General features: G+C 47.7%; 1 protein-coding gene across 1 annotated transcript in view; it reads right to left on the bottom strand.

Moving 5' to 3' along the window:
- The window catches only part of LOC124720215, a 364,115-nt gene that overhangs the window by 112,080 nt on the left and 231,095 nt on the right, over positions 1-20,940 (bottom strand). Inside the window, exons 19-20 of the mRNA XM_047245536.1 lie at positions 13,858-13,987; positions 262-10,152 (exon numbers count right to left, since the gene is read on the bottom strand). Of these exons, the coding sequence (XP_047101492.1) occupies positions 262-10,152; positions 13,858-13,987 (10,021 nt within the window). The remainder of the gene's footprint in view (positions 1-261; positions 10,153-13,857; positions 13,988-20,940) is intronic.

Raw genomic sequence — 20,940 nt, 5'->3', positions numbered from 1 at the left:
CGAGGCTCACTGACTAAGATACACTTTACAACTACGGTCCACTGCTAAACTGAGGGCATTTTTGGAACAATTTACTGTTTCTTGCCAATGGAGATTTGGAACATTTTGTTTCTCATCAGATTACAATTATAAAACGAACCGTTAATCTGTTATAAATATCAAACAGTGGCTGGGTTTCTCGGCAGATATTATGTGGCGCCCTTTAAACTGGCTTTAAATTTAAAGCTGCAAACTGTCTACTTAACTAAAACATCGGCCCACCTGAAACAGAGGTGCCAGCTTCCGGTGTGGTCACCTTCTTCTTGGATCCTTTCCGCTTCCTCTGCTTGTCGTCACCGTCGCTGTCGTCCGACTCGTCACTGTCATCACTGCTCGCTCTCGGCGGGAACGGCAGCGCTGCCTGGCCGCCACCCGGCACACGGCCGGCTCCCGCCTCCGCAGGAAGCTCCTGACTATTGTCCGTCTCGCTCGTCACGTCGGAAGACGTGTACATCTCCTCGTACGACAGGTTGCAGCGAGTCGATCGCTTCTCCCTCACAGTTAACGAGCGGAAACTCCTGTCGTCCGTATGCGGCACTTTCGGGAGGGTCGGGGACGTGGGGGATCCTTTGGGGGATACGTACACTTTGTTCGTCACCTCCGGTGTCACCTTGCACTCTGTCTCATAATTATCCTCAACCTTTTTGTCTCCGAGAGATATCTTCGGTTTGTCTGCATTCGGAACTGCTGCCTGCGTTTCTGCTTTGACAGTTTTCACAGCAGGCACTACATCTCGTGCACTCGGCAGAATCTCCAACTTAGTGATCGGCACGACTCCAGATTTTGCCTTGACTCTCCTCACCTTCTTCTTCGGTTCGGGGCTCTTTCCGGGAGAACTGCAGGCTCGCTTCAGAGGTGTAAAAGGCAACTGCTCTTCGGCTCCGTCCGTCACCTTTTGCAGCTCACTTATCTCATCCCCCATCAACTCGCCTGTCGCCTTCTCCGATTTGACATCTCGGCCGACCATTTCTCTGTTACTGCTTTTTGTGTCCTCACCTTCGGTAACACGATTCGTCTTCAAGATGTCAGCCCTGGCTTTCCTCCTCCCGCGCTGATCCGTGACCGACGACGACACAGTGCGAGTAGCTGTGGGATTGCGCCTGTCGGCTGCGACACTCTCAGTCGGAGCGACGGCGGGACGTACGGCTTTCGCAGGTGCGCCGGCTTCTGCATCCCCTTGCCCGGAACCGGTCTTATCCTGCTTGTTCTTGTCCCCAGACGGTTCAGGTCGGTCGGTAACTCCAAAAAGTGCACTGTCGACGGCAAGCAACGACAACTCGTCCTCGACATTGGCTCCTATTAGAGCCTCCAATTGTCCGTCTATCAGGAAGTGGTTGCGCACTTCCTTCAAAGCGACCTCTTTCGCCAGTCGGCGAGGCCTAGGGGCAGATATGGTGCGTGCCAGAGCCTCGTCCGCATCTTCCGTGTTCTGTGCGGCACGCGCGTCTTTCCTGCGCTTCTGGGGGCTCTTGGACTGCTTCTTCTTAGGAGACTTTGTAGTCTCCTGGCGATCTGTCTCTGCATCCGGTTCCGATCGGGGTTCGACACGTGCCGTCTCTGCGACAGTTTCTCCTTCCCCTGCTGCTGCAGTCGAATCACACGCGGTCTCTCCGCTCCGATCGAAACGTTCGTCACTACCGAGGACTCGAGAGTCGGTGCATGCCACGTCTAGCACCTCCGGTAGGCGTACGGGTGGCATCTCCTCTACAGTGTCTTCTGTCACCTCGACCTTCTGAATTAATTCACCAGACTCTTCAACCACCTCAGGCATTTCGCAAACACGGGTAGCATTATCCGAAGCAAAATTTTGAAGCACGTTTTCCTTCTTCTTGTGCTTTTTACGTTCCTTTTTCTTCTGCGATTTAACTGCACCGGCGGGGGGATCGGCAATATCGGCGATCGGTAACGTAATCTTTATCGAGATGGGTGGCACGACGTGCTTCTGCTTTTCGCCACACTCCGAGTGTCGCCTCGATCTCTTCTCGTGTTTATTCTTCCTGTCGATATCCAGTATTTCCTTCTCTGTCACAGCCGGTGCCGGAGACAACACGGGTATTTCACTGAAAGGTTCCTCCTCTTTAACAGGCACCACCTCCTCGGAACGAGGTGCGGCTATCAAATCCAGTGTCGGCGGACCCAGTTTCTCGTCTAAATTGCAGTCTTCTCCTCTAACGTCAGGCCGAGGCGGTGTCGGTGCCGGTTCTGCAGGCAGCAGAGGCAACACCTGTTCACCGTTCAGTCCGTCTACAGTGCATGGCTGTAGCACGGGGGGGCCTGTCGGAGTGGCCGGTCCGAAACGGGCGACGGGAACGTCTCCGTCCACAGCGGGAGTCGTCTGCGGTAAGCTGCCGAGGCACACCGACAGTGACAGTGGGAGATCGTCTTCGGCATCCGACAGGACCTCTGGCGGCACTCGCGGCTCGACTGACGGCCGTACCTGCTCGATCTCCGACAGCTGCTTCCTGGGGAAGTCTTTCTTCGGAGTGACCAGTGGTGACGGTTCCCTTACCGTATTGTTCCCTTCCACTTCAGAGAGGATTTCGATGATCTCGTCCTCCGTCAGCTCGCCGGCACTGGAAGTCTGCTGTAGCTGTCGCTGTAGCAACGGTGGCGGAGGCGAGGCTAACGCCAGACCGGCACCGATCCCGACGGGTTCTCCTGATCCCGTAACGTCCTGCTGACCCGCCGAGTCTCCGAGGGGAAATATTCCAAACTCTCCACCGAACCCCGCAACCTGCTCCGAAGTTACAGCTTCGGCAGTTTCTCGGCGTTCTCCTTTACGGGCACTACCTTCCAGAACCTGCAACATGTCCTCTAGTTCTTCGCGGACACGTTTTTCTTCGTGGCGCCTCGGGCTACTGTCGGCGTCGTCACCCGAGACTAGTATCTCGACGGGGATGGACACGACTCCACTGTCTGACAAAATAGTGTCTACCGTCACTTGCCGGTCACACTTTTCCGTAGGTGCCCCACCTACATCGATCTGTTCCATTCGCTCTTCGGATTGTACCGTACCTATTTCTCCGACAGTGGTATCTACTTCCTGCCGTCTGTCGTATTTATTTGACGGGTCTTCAGATTCGGCACTGTTAGCTACCACACTGTTCGGCTCGACCATCTCTCCCTCTTTCCTGTGGTGGCGGTGGTGGTGGCGGTGGCGGTGCCGGTGGTGTTTGTGGTGTTCCCTCCTGTGACCTTTCAGTGAAGTCGGGCTCTGATTGTGGGTTCCTCGTTCTGCAGCACACTTGTGCTTTTTGTGATGCCGGTGGTGCTCTCTGAAACTCTTCTCGACCCGGTGGGATCTTTTAGATGCCCCGTGAGCCTCTGCCACTTCCACACGCTCACGAGACACGTATTCGGATTTATCGTCGCATACGGAGTGCTTCTTGCTGACTGCCGTCTGAGTTTCGTCACGGTGGCGTTTCCGTGGTGGACTCCGTACCTCGTCGGGAACCGACGATACGTCGTTATCTCCGTTCGGATATTCTCGAGCTGCACCCTTTGACTGCATATCGAGATTCTGGTAATTCTTTCCAACTTGGGTTCTGGATGTATCTGCTGGAATACTACACGGAAAGGTGGTGTCAAATTCTTTTTTAGTTTGCCTGACAGAATCGTCGTCTCGGACCTCATACCGCGGAGAAAATTTGTGATTTAAACCTTCGACGTCACCTGCCACTCGATCGTCGAGACGATTAACTGTGGATCTCGAAATTGCGCTTACGATATCAGTCGAAGGGCCGTACTTTGCAGAGATGCGTACACTGTTTTCCTCACGGCGACACTCTTTTTTGTCAAATTTATTTCTGATACCGTCTACAACTTTCGACGTGTGGTCCTTCAGCCTGTCTTTTCTGTGCGATTTCTTTGAATGCTTGTGAGTATCTCTCCGTCCGTTGACTCTCGACGGGAAGCCCAGGGCGTCACTGTAAGATTTTTTCTGCTGCTCTGTGGAGTATACATCAACACGTACAGGGCTGTCGGGGTTTCTCACAGTCCCGAGGTTACCGCTCGTGCCGACTGAATCGATCTCCGAACTAGTAAAATTGCCATCCTGGCACATCCTCTTGTCCAAATTAGTGTCCAGGTAACTCGGAGAATTTGGGTCTGTGCCGGAGATTCTGTCACAAGAACTGAGAAAGCCATTTTCGTCAGCCCTACTAGCAGCATCCAAAAGAAGTTGCAACGGGTGGACAGTTTCGTGTCGATAATTTTGTACGGGACTTCTTCTCTGGCCTTTTCCATTTTCCTGTCTGGTGCTGCAAGTGACCGAAGCTCCCACATCTTCCGCCAAAGGCGTACCTTCGTCTCTCGGGGCCTTCCCGTGTTCCCTCCGGTATTCTTTCCTCGACTGGTTGAACAGATCTCCTCTGCCGAAGGAACTGAGGCTGTGCATCCTGGTAGAAGATTTGTACACGTACTCTTCCAGAAAGGTGTCCCCCTCGTCTGCCCTGTGTTCTTTCAGTCTAGGATTAACTATATCGTATTTACTACAAGAATCTGAGAGTACTTCGTCTGTGGGTGACTCCGAGTGGTGTTTACGGTTTTCCTTCTTCCTCGGAATGGGAATAGTCTTCTTGTTTCCCCTATTCGGCAATTCGAGGGTGGACGGTGCAAATGCACTAGGACTGTTTTCAGTCTTGGCGTCCTTAGTGTCACCGAGTGCCTCCCGTGGTCCTTCAGCCCTAGGAGCATCAAACTCTGACTGTACCGGACTAAACGCTTCACAGGAAGGTTCCCCAGGTGGTGTGCTCGGTCCGTGATTACTCCTATAGGATTTGATTTTGGGAATGTGGAAGTCATTTCTTTTATCAGACTCGGGAGTACACTGACTTTCCGAGTGATCCGGCTTTGCGGGAACTGACCACTCTCGAGCCTCGTGTTGTGTTCTGTATTTGTCGTGCTTGTGGTGGTTCTTTTTGCCACTCCTGTGATGGTTTCTAGCACTGGTCAACCTCTGTAATATCTCTGCTTGTAACCTGTCGGAGTCCTCTACTTCCGACACATTTTCTACCCTGTCATCTTTTGACTCCTTGCCACTTTTTTTCTCCCGGTGGTGGTGGCGGTGACGGTGCCTCCTCTCCACAGCATCGACACGAAATTCTGAGAATTTCTCAGGTGATGCCAACGAAAGGAGCAGCCCACTGAGAGCAGTTTTTTCATCTTCGTCATTGTCTCCTAAACGAGTACGATTCTGTTCAACTTCGACAGGTTCGGCAGGACGCACTTCGAGCTCCGCAACTCTGTCATCCTCCTCCTCAGATCCGACCACGTGGCCGAGTACGTGTGTCGACGTGAGTCCTTCTCCGATGTCCCCTCGCAGCACGGTACTCTCTCCCGTTGCCGGACACGCATCTGCCAGCATATCGCCCTGCTCCCGTTTTCCGGCGTTTTCGTCAGTATGCGAATCTCCGTCTGTAACAATTCTGAGCAAACTGTCCAAACTGCATCTGGCCTGATCCATTTCAGTGGGCACTTCCTTTGTCGGCACTGTGGGTAGTACTATTCTGTTGAGCATTTCGTCTAGCTTGGAGAGCTCAACCGTAGGGTCATTCGTCGGCTCGACTGCGACGTTCTCTTCCACACTGCCGACCGCTAATTTTCTGCTGTCTGCCCCTGAGCCACTGAAATACAAAGACACTTTGACGGTAGGCTGCTGAGATTCCTGCAGTTTGGAACGAGTGATTTCACCATCGTCCAAAATTTCTGACACTGTAGAACTGAGATTCGTTACAGCAAACTCTGTGTCTGTCTTCACTTCTGGAACTCGCATCTCCTCTACGGCATCCTTGACGTGGCACAGGCCACTGCGACCAGATTCTGTGCCACTGTGACCAGATTCTACCGGTGGTGGTAGTATTCCGACCTCGCACACCTTTTCCTCCTCCTCTAGATGCTGGCTCCCCTCGGGCTCTTTATTCTCTTTCTCATTCACAGTACCATTACTTTCATCGTCTTCCATCTGCAATATAGCAGTCACTCGCCCTGCCGCATTCTCTTCACCGATAGTGGACGGTACCCCTTCATCGACAACTTCTACATTCGAATTCTGAGAATGAGCAGGTATTACTTGGTCATCCTCACTTCTTCCTATACGTTCCGTGGACAGTTCATCTGTTTCTGTACCCTCTATCTCCACTGTCGGCTGCAAAATGAATTCCTCTTTGCTGCACTCACGTTTAGTTTTGCTTCCTTTCCCATCTTTGGTCTGCTTTGAGAAATTCTGAATCTCCAGCTCTGAGCTAGGACTCTGTACTCTTCTGACATTCCCATGCACTGAAATATTAGGTATAACATCCAGTATCTCTGGGATCCCCTCAGATTTTGACACTGTCTCTGGCAGGCATGTATTTCCAACTACACACTCTGCAGGATGGTTGCTCATACCAGCTATATTTTCTTGACCTCCTTCACATTTGGCCAGACTTGTTTCTGTGGCAAACGTGCCTCCCATTACGGGCAGATCGATTTCTGGGGTCACCGAATAATCGTCCCTTTCTAAGATACGGGAAGAATCGTCTCCCTTTATTGCAACTGTGCTGTCTGCGCTCTCCGCAGCCACCAACACTCTGCTCCTCTCTCTGTTTCTCTTCTTGCGCTTCCCCTTTTGTGACCTCTCGTCAGTGACAGGATCCGATTCCTTTCTCACGAACTCCTCAGTTGGAAGTATCTCTCCAGTCGCAGAGCGTACTATTGACGGCGAGAGCTCACTCGTATCGGATACTTCGTTCGTCACCTTCGCGAACCGAGTGTCTGCTGCGAAGTCGCTACTCTCGCCTGGCACCTCGTAAAGCTTGGAAAAGGCTCCGAGTGTGTCGTCAGTTGTGAGAATTGACTGCTCTCGGTCCTGTAGCTCCCGTGCCTCGTCGCTCAATTTGAAATCTGCGTCCTCGTTTTGCCTTTCACTCTGCTCACAAAAGACGGTCTCACATTCGGTCAATGCAGCTCCGTGACTATCTGTCTGCAATGCTTCTTCGGCAATCTTTCCCAATATATTGTCATCCCCTCTCTGCTCGAACATATTAGGAGCTTCGGTATTCTGCAGATGCCGAACATTCTCCTCTCCGAGCTCCAGACTCGTTACACCGTATGGACTACTAGGAGGTTCCGGGGTCCCACGACCGACATCGATTTCGACTTCCCCTGACACCTGCTTACAAATTGGCCGCAGATCTCCATTCTCCCAAATTTTAGTGCTGCACTCGACTTCGAACGAACATCCACCTTTCCCCAAGGCCGCCACTTTTCCCGGCACGGCAGCATCTCGCGTCCAAATCTCGGCAATGTCACCCACTCTGTTGTCAGAACTAACATCTGTTCCCTCTCGAGCAACAGTTGTGTGTTCAGGAAGTAAGTTAACAACCTTACTGTCAAAAGGAGCTAATGGACTTACTGCAGGTATTGTTTTGTCATCTCTTTCGGTGACTAATTTCTGAATCTCTGGCAAATCACTCTCCTCCGCCCCGAGTAGTTTGTCAAATGCCTCAACAACTGGTCGTGGTGACAGCTGTGTGTCATCTTTATTTTCTCTATTTTTCTCGTCTGTATGACTCCCTGTACTATAATCTCTAACACTGTCAGGTAACATCTCCACACCCACCAATAGTTTGCAGGTATCAAACTCCTTAGTAATGGGGCCATCAGCAAGAAGCGCCACATCCCGATTCACAACGTCGACCCGAGGATTTGCAACCACAGGCTTTCCTACAAAGGCATCTGCCGGGTCACTAAACGGAGGTTCCTTCATTAGTATGTTCTCGTAGCCCCAATCTGGATTTCCTATAGGAAAGTTCTCCACACAGAATGTTTTTGTGTCTTTCTCCAGTGCACCTCTTGTCGCATCAGACAGTGTAGGACAGAGGACTCCCACTTCATCGGTAGTTTCTCCCAATTTTTCAGTGAACGGATGTCCACAGGAGTCACCGTCAGACTGTCCCATCACTCTGGACTGTACCACAGGAGAACTGGCGGGTCCAGATGCGACTCCTACTTTTGAAAACATATTTCCGTCTGTACTGCCACCATCACTCGGAGCCTCGTTGTTGTCAGTTGTAGCGAACAGTTTCTCCCTGGCACTGTTCCTCCGCTTGCGTTGCTTCCGACGCTGAGACAGCTTTACAGCTTTCTCTTCCTGCTGCAATTTATCGGGACTTTTATCACTGTCAGAACTGGTCCGGAAAACTTGCTCTCGGTAGTCCCTCAGGTCAGAAATGTCCAGCTCTGCAGAGCACGTCGTGACAATCTTTTCTCGTTTTGTAACATTAACCAGTGCCACTGAATCATTGAGAGTAGCATCTATACAATTGTCCCTTAGCTGTTCTGCTGCTGGCAACTGTTCTTGTAATTGAGATATTTGCTCTCCTCTACTGCTCATCACCTTATTGACTGCTACTCCTTCCTCCTCTCCTCTTTTCTCATCCTCATAAATCTCACCTCCTCCTCTGTCCAAAACGTCGGGACAGCTCTCGTGGGAAGTACCTTCGACGGCTGCACACTCCGAGTGGTATACAAACTGCTCGTCATTTTTCTCTGATGTCCTCTCCTCTTCGTCACCGTACTGCCCTTCACCTTTTGCCGGTGGCTCAACTTCCTTCACAGACAGACCTCCAGCTATATTTACGTTAACCTCCGATACTTCCTCCTCACCGTGTGGCAGTAAGCCACCTATTAAAATGTCCTCTGCATTTTCCTCTCCACTGCCCACTGACGTGTCTCCGCACTCGGGAATACTGATTGAGAAATCTGGCTCCAGTCTGTCTGTAATTGGCAGCTGCGCCGCCACTTCGGGTCCGTCTACAGTTGGGACTCCATCAACATTTACCTCTGGCTGCACACTACCGTCACACGTGTTCGACGAATGTACGGGCACCGGTAAGTCCGAAAAAAGAAATTCCGGGTCGGGCAGAGTTTCTGATGGGGCGTTAAAGCAGGCAGTCAAATCTTCACTATCTAGAGGTGTGTTGCCAAACTTGACAGAGTCCATTTTAGGACCGGTGTGCAAGGGAGGCAGTAAATTCTGAATTTCCTCAGGAGTGAGATCGACAACGCTCTGATCGTCCGAAATTTGAAGGGTGTCTGCCGGCTCTGCACATTCGAAGCTGCCGTGTGACAAAACTGCAACTTCGCCAGAGTTTTGCTCTGCGGTTAGCCGTGCGAGACTAGTACGGGCCAGTTCGGTGGTTACTTCTGGCACATTCGCATACTCTGCACCGACTTCAGGTGTGTCCACACGTCGTGATGTCACTTCGTCCGACAGACGAACTGCAGCAGACACCTCGATACCGGTCCCCTCTTCAAACTCGCTCGAACCGTCGTAAGACGCAGGTCGCTCCACATTTCCTGCCAATCCGAGTTGAGCATTCTCATTCACTAATATTGACGATTCCGCATTCTCGTCCTCCGGACAGGTACTATCGATCGGCACATCTTTTCTTGCCACCTTAAAGGGTTGAATATCTGCAACTGAGTTGGCTTCGCCTCCCCCTACAGTATAAATAGCAGCAGCAACAGTATCAGTAATCAAACAATCATCCTTATCCTCTTCAGAAGCCCTCTTCCTTTTGCTCGACGAGGATTCTGAGGATGTGCGATACACTTCATTAGCCTCTGAGGGTATTTGAAAGTCCCGAATGACGTCAGTGGATACTACGTCCACAACTTCTTTCGAGCTTTTCTTGACACTACAGACAGTCGCAACCTCCTCGTTGTCCTCGGCCGAGTCCACTGTTATTCCCCCAGATTCTGTGGCACACTTTTCAAACGTAGGCATTTCCACTTCGGTCAGGCTGGAAGTGTGACACGCCTCCTCGGCAGCTGCGGCACACTCCCCCCCTGATCGCGGCAACCTCCCTCGAGTGACATCGGGAGTACAGCTGACCACCATACTGACATTCAGCTGGCCTTCCACATTTTCTTGGCGCACCTCAGTTGGCTCTTCGTAGCCGACCTTCCGAGACTCCTTCACAGTCCTGAGCAGTGAGGACAGAGGCACGTCTTCTTCCCCCTCGGAGGTGCCCGAACCCGACCCCTCCGAGCCCTGACTAGCCTGTCTGGCATGTTCTGCCTCCCTGCGATTCACACTTTTCTTGCTCGACTTTTTTAATGGTTGAGGATCTAAAAACAGAAAAATAGTATACAGAAATAGTTATACAATGTTAAGTAAAGACAAGTACAAGAATCAATTTACGAAACACAATTTTCATAACCTAAACAACTTACAAGGCATTTAACTCCAATTACCACAAACAGGATGAATATTCGATGTAATACATTTGTCAGTTGTAAGAGAAATGGTAGTGATGAAGGAGAAATAATCAGACTAGAGCTGACAGAAACACAAGTTAATGAAGAGCAGTGAACAAGTTCGGAAGTTACTAAAAATTCCACCACCAGTAGGAAGTGAACAACAATGTACTGAAAAGAGATTTGGCAGAATTTATTTTATTTTCTTCATCAGTTCTTAAAATAATGATAAAAGTAACAGGAAAGTCATTCTTAATAATAAAGCAGTAACCAAAGAATAGCTCAACGATTATAAATTCCATAAACTGTCTTTTTACCTGCAACAGTAATCACTTCCACATACCGCATTGCGAAAAAACAGGCACACGATATTATTATATTATGTATTTCAGCCTCAGGTCACATAACTTTTTTTTTTCTTTTCTTTTTGAATAGACCAAGCAATGATGACTTAGTAGTAAGTCAAAACTAGTCATACCATTTGTGTTACCTGGGGATGAAATACATAATAATAATAATAATAATAATAATAATAATAATAATAATAATAATATAATAATATCGTTGGTGGCAGTATGGCACTAAAAGCAAGCAGGCATGGTCATTTACTATGTATCTATGCTATGTAGCAAAATTTACCATGTTAGAGTTAGTACTGCAATACAGTTTCTGAATGCAAAAAATGTCCACCCTATCAAAATTTACAGATAGATAACCAAAGTATATGGAAATATAATTAATGAACAGTTCAAAAGTAGTGCATCACATTTAATGGTGACTGATCGAATATTTGTGACGAAGAATCATAGGGCCACTTTCAGTTGTGGCTGATGAACTCCAATTGAGGATAGAAAGAAAATTTCAACAGGATGGATGTCAAACAACCTCTGGACTGTGGTGCCGTGCTTTACTGACATTTTACAATCAGCTCTTAACAAAATTGCTAGTAGTAATTTGAGCTATAGAAAATGGTGTTCCAGGAGAGTCCCTCCGCTTTTGACAGATGAACACATGAGACACTGAATGGGAGCTGGACTGACATTTGCTCATTCGGTACAACAAGAATGGCGAGGGATTTCTGAAAGCTGTTGTTACTTGTGACAAGACTGTGATTTCGCACAAAGGTACAGAACCGAACTGCCAGTCAACAAAAAAATGGTTCAAATGGTTCTGAGCACTATGGGACTTGAAGCTGAGGTCATCAGTCCCCTACAACTGAGAACTACTTAAACCTAACTAACCTAAGGACATCACACACATCCATGCCCGAGGCAGGATTCGAACCTGTGACCGTAGCAGTCTCACGGCTCCAGACTGTAGCGCCTAGAACCGTACGGCCACTCCGGTCGGCGACAGTCAACAGAACGGTATCATTCACAAAAACAAAGACGTTAGAGCCACACTGTTTCAATATCAGTAGAGAATTCTAATCATTGACTTTATGTCAGAAGGAAGGATCGTATATGTTCAAAACAAACACAGCAGACTGTCATGCGATAGTACCGGACTTCTTCCCGATATCCCGCCCCTGCATTCTCCTCTGTTGATGAAGGAGTAAGCGAGAACCTTTTGAACGTCTGCCTCATAGCCTGGACATATCCCTGAGTGATTAAAATTTTTTCCCCCAAATTGTAATTTTTTCCATTATGGAAATGACAACAGGTTGAAAGAACATGTTACTGACAGGTTGAAGAAATTGGTGGCAAATGAGTACACAGAAAGCGTTGCAATTTCAACGGCGGTTACATAGAGAAATAGTTAAGATATCAAAATACATTGTCGAATAACCTTTTAAAAAGAAGGGTAGCTGCACTCCAGTAGCATACAGTTCTTGAGTCACCTGGTGGCAAAAGTGCCACACCACAAATGCACCCGCTGCCGTCTGCTTGTAGCCAGTAGATAACAGGGGAACACTGCCAATTGCAATGTATCAGGATTCCTACTGCTCATACAACACCAACTGCAAATCGAGCCGACTTTATCGAGTAAAGAGGTTAATGTATGTTCACTACTTACCTGTCGTCGTGACAGAAGTAATACAAACATCAAAAAGTTTTGCAACAACTCGGTTCCGAGAGTTCTGGAAGCTGCACAGAAAATTGAAATAGAGATCGACATAAACATCATTTCTATCCTTTTTATTGCTAATGAAAATGACACATTGCATGTTGTACCGACATACAGCGAGACCTTCAGAGGTGGTAGTCCAGATTGCTGTACACACCAGTACCTCTAATACCCCGTAACACGTACTCTTGCATTGATGCATGCCTGTATTCGACATGGCACACTATCCACAAGTTCATCAAGGCACTGGCAGTCCAGATTGTCCCACTCCTCAACGGTCATTCGGCATAGATCCCTAAGAGTGGTTGGTGGGTCACATTGTCCATAAATAGCCCTTTTCAATCTATCCCAGGCATGTTCGATAGGGTTCATGTCTGGAGCACATGCTGTCCACTCTAGTCGAGCGATGTCCTGAAGGAAGTCATTCAGAAGATGTGCACAATGGGAGCGCGAATTGTCGTCCACGAAGAGTAATGCCTTTCCAATATGCTACCGATACGGTTGCACTACCCATCAGAGGATGGCACTGATGTATTGTACAGCTGTTATGGCGCCTTTCATGACCACCAGTGGCGTACGTCGGCCCCACATAATGCCACCCCAAAACAGCAGGAAACCTCCACCTTACTGCATTCGCTGGACAGTGTGTCTAAGGCGTTCAACCTGGCCGGGTTGCCTCCAAACACGACTCCGATGATCGTCCGGTTGAAGGCATATGTGACACTCGTCAGTGAAGAGAATGTGATGCCAATCCTGAGCAATCCATTCGGCATGTTGTTGGACCCATCTGTACAGCGCCGCACGGTGTCTTTGTTGCAAAGATGGACTCGCTGTGGAAATCGGGAGTGAAGTTGCACATCGTGCAGCCTATTGCGCACAGTTTGAGTCGTAACACAACGACCTGTGGCTGCACGAAAAGCATTATTTGACACGGTGGGGTCGCTGTCAGGGTTCCTCCGAGCCATAATCCGTAGGTAGCAGTCATCCACTGCAGTAGTAGCCCTCGGGCAGCCTGAGCGAGGCATGTCATCGACAGTTCCTGTCTCTCTGTATCTCCTCCACGTCCGAACAACATCACTCTGGATCACTCCGAGACACCTGGACACTTCAATTGTTGAGAGCCCTTCCTGGAGCAAAGTAACAATGCGGACGCAACCAAACTGCGGTATTGGCCATCTAGGCACAGTCAAATTACAGACAACAGGGGCTGTGTACCTCCTTCCTGGTGGAATGACTGGAACCGATCAGTTTGCAGACCCCCTTCGTCTAATAGGTGCTACTCATGCATGGTCGTTTACACCTTTGGGTGGGTTTAGTGACATCACTGACCAGTCAAAGGGACTGTGTCTGTGATACAATATCCACAGTCAATGTCTATCTTCAGGAATTCTGGGAACCGGGATTATGCAAAACATTTTTTGATGTTTGTAATATCATGAGCAAACAAAATGTGCTTCTGTTAAAACATTAGGACGAGTTTCCGAAAGTTTCCGTTGTATTTTTTTTTACCTGCAGTGTCGGCCGGTGCGTTGGAATTTGTCTGCAGAGAGATATCCGCCGCAGCCCAATGCTGATGCTCCTGTTTTTTGTTTTTCCTTTTAGGTGAGGCCACTGCTGTCTGTTCTGGCGATTCGATGACCTGTAACGAATGTCATTAGAACACCACCTTCGACAAAAAGGTGCAATTAGCTATTCGCATGCACTATATCTTAATACCACAGAGGGATGACGACTATTTGTTGCAGGAATTTAATTTAGATAATTTCACTTCTCTCTGCCAAAGGCTTCTATGCAGACAATAAAAAGCCTTATTTCATTATACTCATCTTTCTATGGGATGCCAAATGCCTGTACAATTCTCTCTCTCTCTCTCTCTCTCTCTCTCTCTCTCTCGGAACAGAAGTGACTCCCTGCAAACTGGAGGGACTGAGAGCAGGGCAAGGAGGGGAGGAGGTACTCATAGTTTGTTAATGACTACAGAAAGCATGTTCAAACGATCGAATGCACTAGTTTTGCAGATATGAAGAGGTTTACACAAGATACAAACATCAAGCCAGCCATCTAACTAGAAGACTCCTCCATTTGATCATAAGACTGATGACAATTCTACGCTTTTTCTCTATATATACTATCTGATCAAAAATATCCGGATGCCCCTACGTAATGTGGAACTGACCACTAAATGTCACGAGAGCCACACCCACCAGTACGAAAGGAGACGAGGAGTACCAGGTTGTCAGTAGAGAAGCAGCGACAGCAGAACGGGAGGTCAGTGACTTCCAATAAATAAATGTAAATGTCGTGTGACTAGGGCCTCCCGTCGGGTAGACCGTCTGCCGGGTGCAAGTCTTTCGATCTGACACCACTTCGGCAACTCGCGCTTCGATGGGGACGAAATGACGATTATTAGGACCACACATTACCCAGTCCCTGAGCAGAGAAAACCTCCGACCCAGCGGGGAATCGAACCCGGGCCCTTAGGATCGACATACTGTCGCACCAACCACTCAGTTACCAGGGGCGGACTGCAACTTCCAATGTCGAGCGCGCGCTGCACATCGTCCGAGTAAAAAACCCACTGGGGACGGGGGACATTTCAAAGCTTCTACAGCTGTCCGAGTCTACCGTTCCTGAAGCAAAGTGAGAAAGCGAGGGGATAGATGCGGCTAAACTGGAACCGGGTACACATCACGAACTGATAGACAGGGACTGACAACCACATAGGGTGACTGTTAAAAATTACACGAAATCATCTGAAGGAATCACTCGGGAGTTCCAAAGTGTTACCGGCAGTCCAGCTAGCACACTGACTGTGCGTAGGGAGTAAAAACAAAAAGAATGCGGCACGACAGTCGAACAGCTCCTCGTAAGCCACACATTTCTGTAGTCTCTGCAGTCGGCGGCGAGTGGCGCTCGAGGTTACATTCAGGTCGACACCGCCAGACGCTGGACGACTGGAAACGGGCGATTCAGAGTGGAGAATCGTGCTGCTCCCTGTGGCAATCTGATAAAAGGGTTAAGGTTTGGCAAATACCTAGAGAACACTGCCTGGCATCGTTTGTAGTGCCAACAGTGAAATAAGGAGGAGGCAGTGTTAAGGTACAGGGGTGTTTTTCGTGGTTAGGATGCAGTCACCTTACCGCACTTAAGAAAACACTAAATGCGTAAGGATACGCACACATCTTACAGGATCGTATACTGCGTATAGTGGACGAACAGTTCAGAGACGACGACTGTCAGCATCGGCATGACAGTGCACCCTGTCGTACAGGGACATCTCTGAAGTGATCATTTCTCAGCGGTAATGTTCCCGAAACGGGCTGGCCTTCCCAGTCTCGACCCAAACGCGGAAGGTCACTTTCGGGACGAGTCGGAACGTCGACTATCGTTCCGGACCCCTCCTATTTCTCCGTTTTCGGCTTACGGGGAAGAGATGCTGCTTCTCCTCCCCAGACGTCTCGCCAAAAGTGTCGTCAGTAGAGTGCGAGCTACCGTTACGGCAGAGACGGACACACTAATAGGTGTCCGGTAGAGGTAAGAAATGGAGCAAGTTTGAGTCTAATGTCGTGAAGGGTGGATAACGTACTTTAGAGATTGAGGTGTCGCCGTTAAGTCAGTGCTGTACCACCCTCCTTCCTACGTGCAGTAGCCCTACTGAAGTGTGCACGAGTGTACGGTCAGTTGCGATCGGTACAAAAGTCAAGTGCACAATCTCGGCACCGTAAAGTGGTACTCGGGGCAAAAGGACCTGCTGTTGGGATCTACACCTACGTCTATATTCTGCAAACCACCGCAAGGTGCACGGCAGAGGGTACCACTGTACCAATTATTAGGGTTTCTTCCTGTTCCATTCACGAACCGAGAGTGGGGTGAACAACTGTTCGAATTCCTCTGCGCGTGCAGTAATTACTCTAATATCGTCCTCACAATCCCTATGTGAGCGATACGTAAGGGGTTTTAGTATATTTGTAGAGCCGTTACTTAAAGCCAGTTCTCGAAACTTTGTTAATAGACTTTCTTGCAGTAGCTTACGTCTACCTCAGAAGGTCTTCCAGTTCAGTTCCTTCACTCTCCCACACATTAAACAAACCTGTGACTATTTGTGCTGCCCTTCTCTGTACATGTTCAATATAGTGTATTCGTCGCCACTGTAGAGTCTCGTATCGTAGGAAACGCAGGAGAGGATGTTTCGGGTGGCCGGTATCCTCTCCCTAGAACACAAATGCACACGTGTATTTACACGGTTCTTTATTTACTCGAACAGACAGCTGCTACTAAACTTCAGCAGATTCCACATGTTGTGGCCTCCTCAGGGGACACCGCCTTAACGTAGCACCGTACGTGTGGGCGAGGAGGTTTGAGTGCTCTGGTTCCGGGGGGCTATGCCGGCGGTAGCTTAGCTGCCAGAAGGGGAGGAGTCAGACAGTGTGTCCCACAACGGCCTATCGCTCCTCCTTTCCCATCCCAAACCTGTCCTCACCATGTCCTTTTCCCGTCATATGTACAAGACCTCAACTGCAGTGACAGTGGAGAAAGAGTCTATCGGAACAGTGAAGCTGGCGGAAGAGGCACCTTTTCTCCTTTGGTACAAAAAGAGAACAAGTAGCGACTGTACCCCAGAGGAGCAGCTACAGATTGCGTCTGACTCCTGGTAAGTGGCTGAGTTTTAGGCTGGGCAACCCACTGCCTATGTGGAAAGAAACGGGGAAACTACCACATTACATTCCCAAACAGTACATGGTATGTCTCTCCATGTGAAAGATTCCAGAGTTAGAACCTCCCCTCATTCGGATCTCCGGGAGGGGAACACATTGAGAGTAGACGACTTTGAGAGGAAGAAAGGGACAGTGAAGGAAGGAAAGATAAGGATTGTAACATGGAATGTGAGGACACTACTGCAACCAGGAAAGCCAGAGAATGCAAAACAGGAGATGAAAAGGAACAGATTAGATGCCCTTGGTTTGTGTGAAATGAGATGGGGAGAGAATGGGAAGATAGAAAGTGGAGATTATAAGCTCTTTTACTCGGGTGAAATCGAGTGGTGAAAACAGAGTAGGAATACTGATAGGAAAAAAACTGAAAAATAAGGTAATCAATGCACAATATATTGATTGAAGACTGATGATGATACGACTGAAGAGTAGTTCAAAAGATTTGGTTCTAACACAGGCATATATGCCAACCAGCCAGCATAGAGATGGGAAAGTGGAAGAATATTATGAGAAAATACAAGAACTCATCGAGAAAGAAAATAGAAATGCCTGCATTATCATGATGGGGGACTGGAAGGCAGTGGTGGGTGAAGGAAGAGATGAAGATACAGTAGGAAAATTTGGATTAGGAATAAGAAATGAGAGAGGTGACTGACTAATTAATTTCTGTAAAGAAAATTCATTAGCAATGGGTAACACATTATTTGAACACCACAAAGGGAGACGTTACACATGGATATCAAATTTGAACAGGGAAAGATATCAGTTGGACTACATCCCAATACAAAACACGTTTAGGATCTGTTTGAAGAATGCCAAAGGTTATCCAGGAGCGGATATTAATTCAGACCACAACCTAGGAATGGGGAAAAATGTAGAAACTGAAGCAGCCAAAAAGAGGTACAGGAAACTGAATAATGACTTAAGAAGAGAAGCTGAAGCAGCAAGGGAAAATGGATGAAACAGAAATGCGACAAAATAGAGAAAATGGAGAAAGAGGGAAAGTATGAAATGATGTATAGAGTGGCTAGCGAGATTGTTGAATGTAAAAGAAAGAGGAATAACATGGAAATAGAAAGAGCAGATGGCACTCAAGCAGAAGAACCACAGGAAGTTTTGAACAGATGGCAAGAATATATGGAATGTCTGTATAAGGGGGGTGAAATATAAAGTGAAATTAAGGTTGAAGAGGAGCAAGATGTCCCGGAAGATGGAAAGGGATTCACCATCTTGGAAGCAGAAGTAGAAAAGGTGCTGAAGGAGATGGAGAATAGCAAGGCGTGTGGAATTGATGATTTGCCAGCAGAACTGTTGAAGAGTCTGGGAAACAAGCCAAGAAAAGAAATAGTCTACATCATGCAGCTTAAGTGTTGCTGAGAGTGTTGAATAGAAGGCTATATGGCAAGCTGGACAGAGAGATTGCAGAGAAGCAGTTCCAATTTAGAAGAGGAAAGAAACAAGAGATGCTAATGGCCTATTAAGATCTATAGGGGAAAGACATGCGGAAAAAGGTAGAGACATCTTTGCTGTTTTTATAGATTTAGAAAAGGCTTTTGACAAGCTGATGGATATTTTGAAGAGGAAAAGAGTAGATTGGAAAGAGAGATGACTGATACAGAATCTATATATATCAGAAAGTAACGATAAGGAATGCAAATGAAATGTCAGAAGGAAGCAGCATTGGACGACGTGTTAGACAAGGTTGTTGCCTTTCCCCACTGTCGTTTAACTGGAAGAGATTATTGCGAAAGGCTTAGATGGGAAAAGAGGAATATGTATTGGTGGAAAGAGAATAGAACGTGTAAGATTTGCCGATGACACGGTATTGGTGGCAGAAAGTGAGTGGACAGTAAATAACGTGCTGAAAGATCTGAACGAAGCTTGTGTGGAATACAGGATGCAAATAAACACAGTAAAAACAAAGAGTACAGTTATCAGTGCAAGACACAGACTATCCAATATTAAAATAGGACAGTCTACCATTAGCCAAGTAAGTGCATTTAAATAACTTGGAAGCACAATAACTGCAGACCTAAGATGTCACTGGAAGGTGAAAATTCCAACTGCCATTACGAAGGAGGCATTTGACAGAAAGAGGAGACTCTTATGTGACAAATCACATAAAGGCTTAAGGAAAAGGATTGGCAAATGTTTTCTCTGGAGTGCGGCGCTATACGGGGCAGAAACAAGGATGCTGAGATGAGGATGAAAAAAGGTTAGAAGCATTTGAGATGTGAATGTGGAGGAGAATGGAGAGAATAAGCTGGATGGAAAGAGTGAGTAGTGAAAGAGTATTGGCAAGGGTTGGTGAGAGAAGATGTCTGCTGAAGGTTGTAAGAGAGAGGTAAAAGAACTGGTTGGGACATCCATTGAGAAGGGAGTGCTTGCAGGAGACCTAGGGGAAGAAGGAGATACAAGACGATAGACGACATAAAGGGAAGAGGAAATTATGCAGACTTGAAGAGGATGGCAGAAGACCGGACAGCCTGGAGAACTACCACGTGAAAACCTGCCTTTCGGCAGAATACTGATGATGATGATGACATGTTGTGGTACGAGCTCCTCATTAATAGGCTACATTAGCCTCTCTGCTGGTGAAGTACAAGTCCCACTATAAACACTACTCTGGTCGCTATGTACTGTCGTAGCCTGAGCCCACTCTGCGAGCGAGACTGAGCGGCAGCGATCTAAATACTAGCTGTCGAGAGGGCGCTGGCGGCGCATCGCTTGTCCGTGCATCTTTGGTCTCTCCCCTGACAGGCGCGCTCGATCCGTCGCCTGTCGATCTTTGCGATACATCTCTGCCGACGGGTGTGCTGCCGACAGCTTACACCGGCAGATTCGATATCTCCCTTTAATCTTCTATGGTACGGGTCCCACACACTTCGGCAATATTCTAGAACCAGTCACACAATTAAATTTTAAGCAATCTCTTTTCTAGACTGATTGCACTTCCCCAGTATTCTACCAATAAACCAAAGTCTACCACCTGCTTTACCTACTGATGAACCTATATGTGCACTCCATTTCATATCCCTACAAAGTGTTGCACGCAGGTATTTCTACGAGTTGGCCAATTCCAACAGTGACTCACTGATATTATAGTCATACGATATAATTTTTTGTTATTTTGTGAAATGTACAATTTTACATTTCTGAACGTTTAGAGCAAGTTGCCAATATCTGCACAAATGTTGAAATCTTATCAAGATATGACTGAATATTTATGCAGCTTCTCTCAGATAGTACTACATTATAGATTACTGCATCATCTGCTAAAAGCCTGATTTTAATATTAATATTGTCTGTAAGATCTTTAATATAAAACATGAACAGTAAGGGTCCCAACACCCTTCCCTGGGGCACATCTGAAGTTACTTCTACACCTGATGACGACTCTCCATTTGAGATAACGTGCTGAGTCTTCCCTGCCAAAAAGTTCTCAATGCAGTCACAAATTCCACTTTCTGTATGATCACACTTTTGACAATAAGGATAACTGCAGTAAAGAGTCAAATGCTTTTCGAAATCAGATAGTTTTTAACAAAGTTGTGTTTTGTGAGACTGTTGAGGATGTAAGATGAAAAGTAAGTGATACAATGTATAGAATTTCAAATGGTTCCATCAGAGGCAGAGTTGTCTCTGGAGTAAGTTCCACAATACAGTCCACGCTTCAGACGAAATACGTACAAATTTTGTCCGAGGCAAACGAAGTGGTCGTATTCGTGTTTGTTCCACCTCACCACGAGAAAACGTGCGTGCTCTGTCAAACGAAAACAGGGCACAGTACAACGTCGCTGCTGCGTCCCTACGCTATTTGTGTATTCTTTTGGCCGTGGCAATTTGCACGTACCGACTAACTGCGACTGCACTTCACGGA

The sequence above is a fragment of the Schistocerca piceifrons genome, chromosome 11 (genome assembly GCF_021461385.2).
Source record: "Schistocerca piceifrons isolate TAMUIC-IGC-003096 chromosome 11, iqSchPice1.1, whole genome shotgun sequence".
Classification (NCBI taxonomy): domain Eukaryota; kingdom Metazoa; phylum Arthropoda; class Insecta; order Orthoptera; family Acrididae; genus Schistocerca; species Schistocerca piceifrons.
The sequence above is the reverse complement of the archived record's forward strand: the minus strand, read 5'-3'. Positions and strand labels throughout refer to the sequence as shown.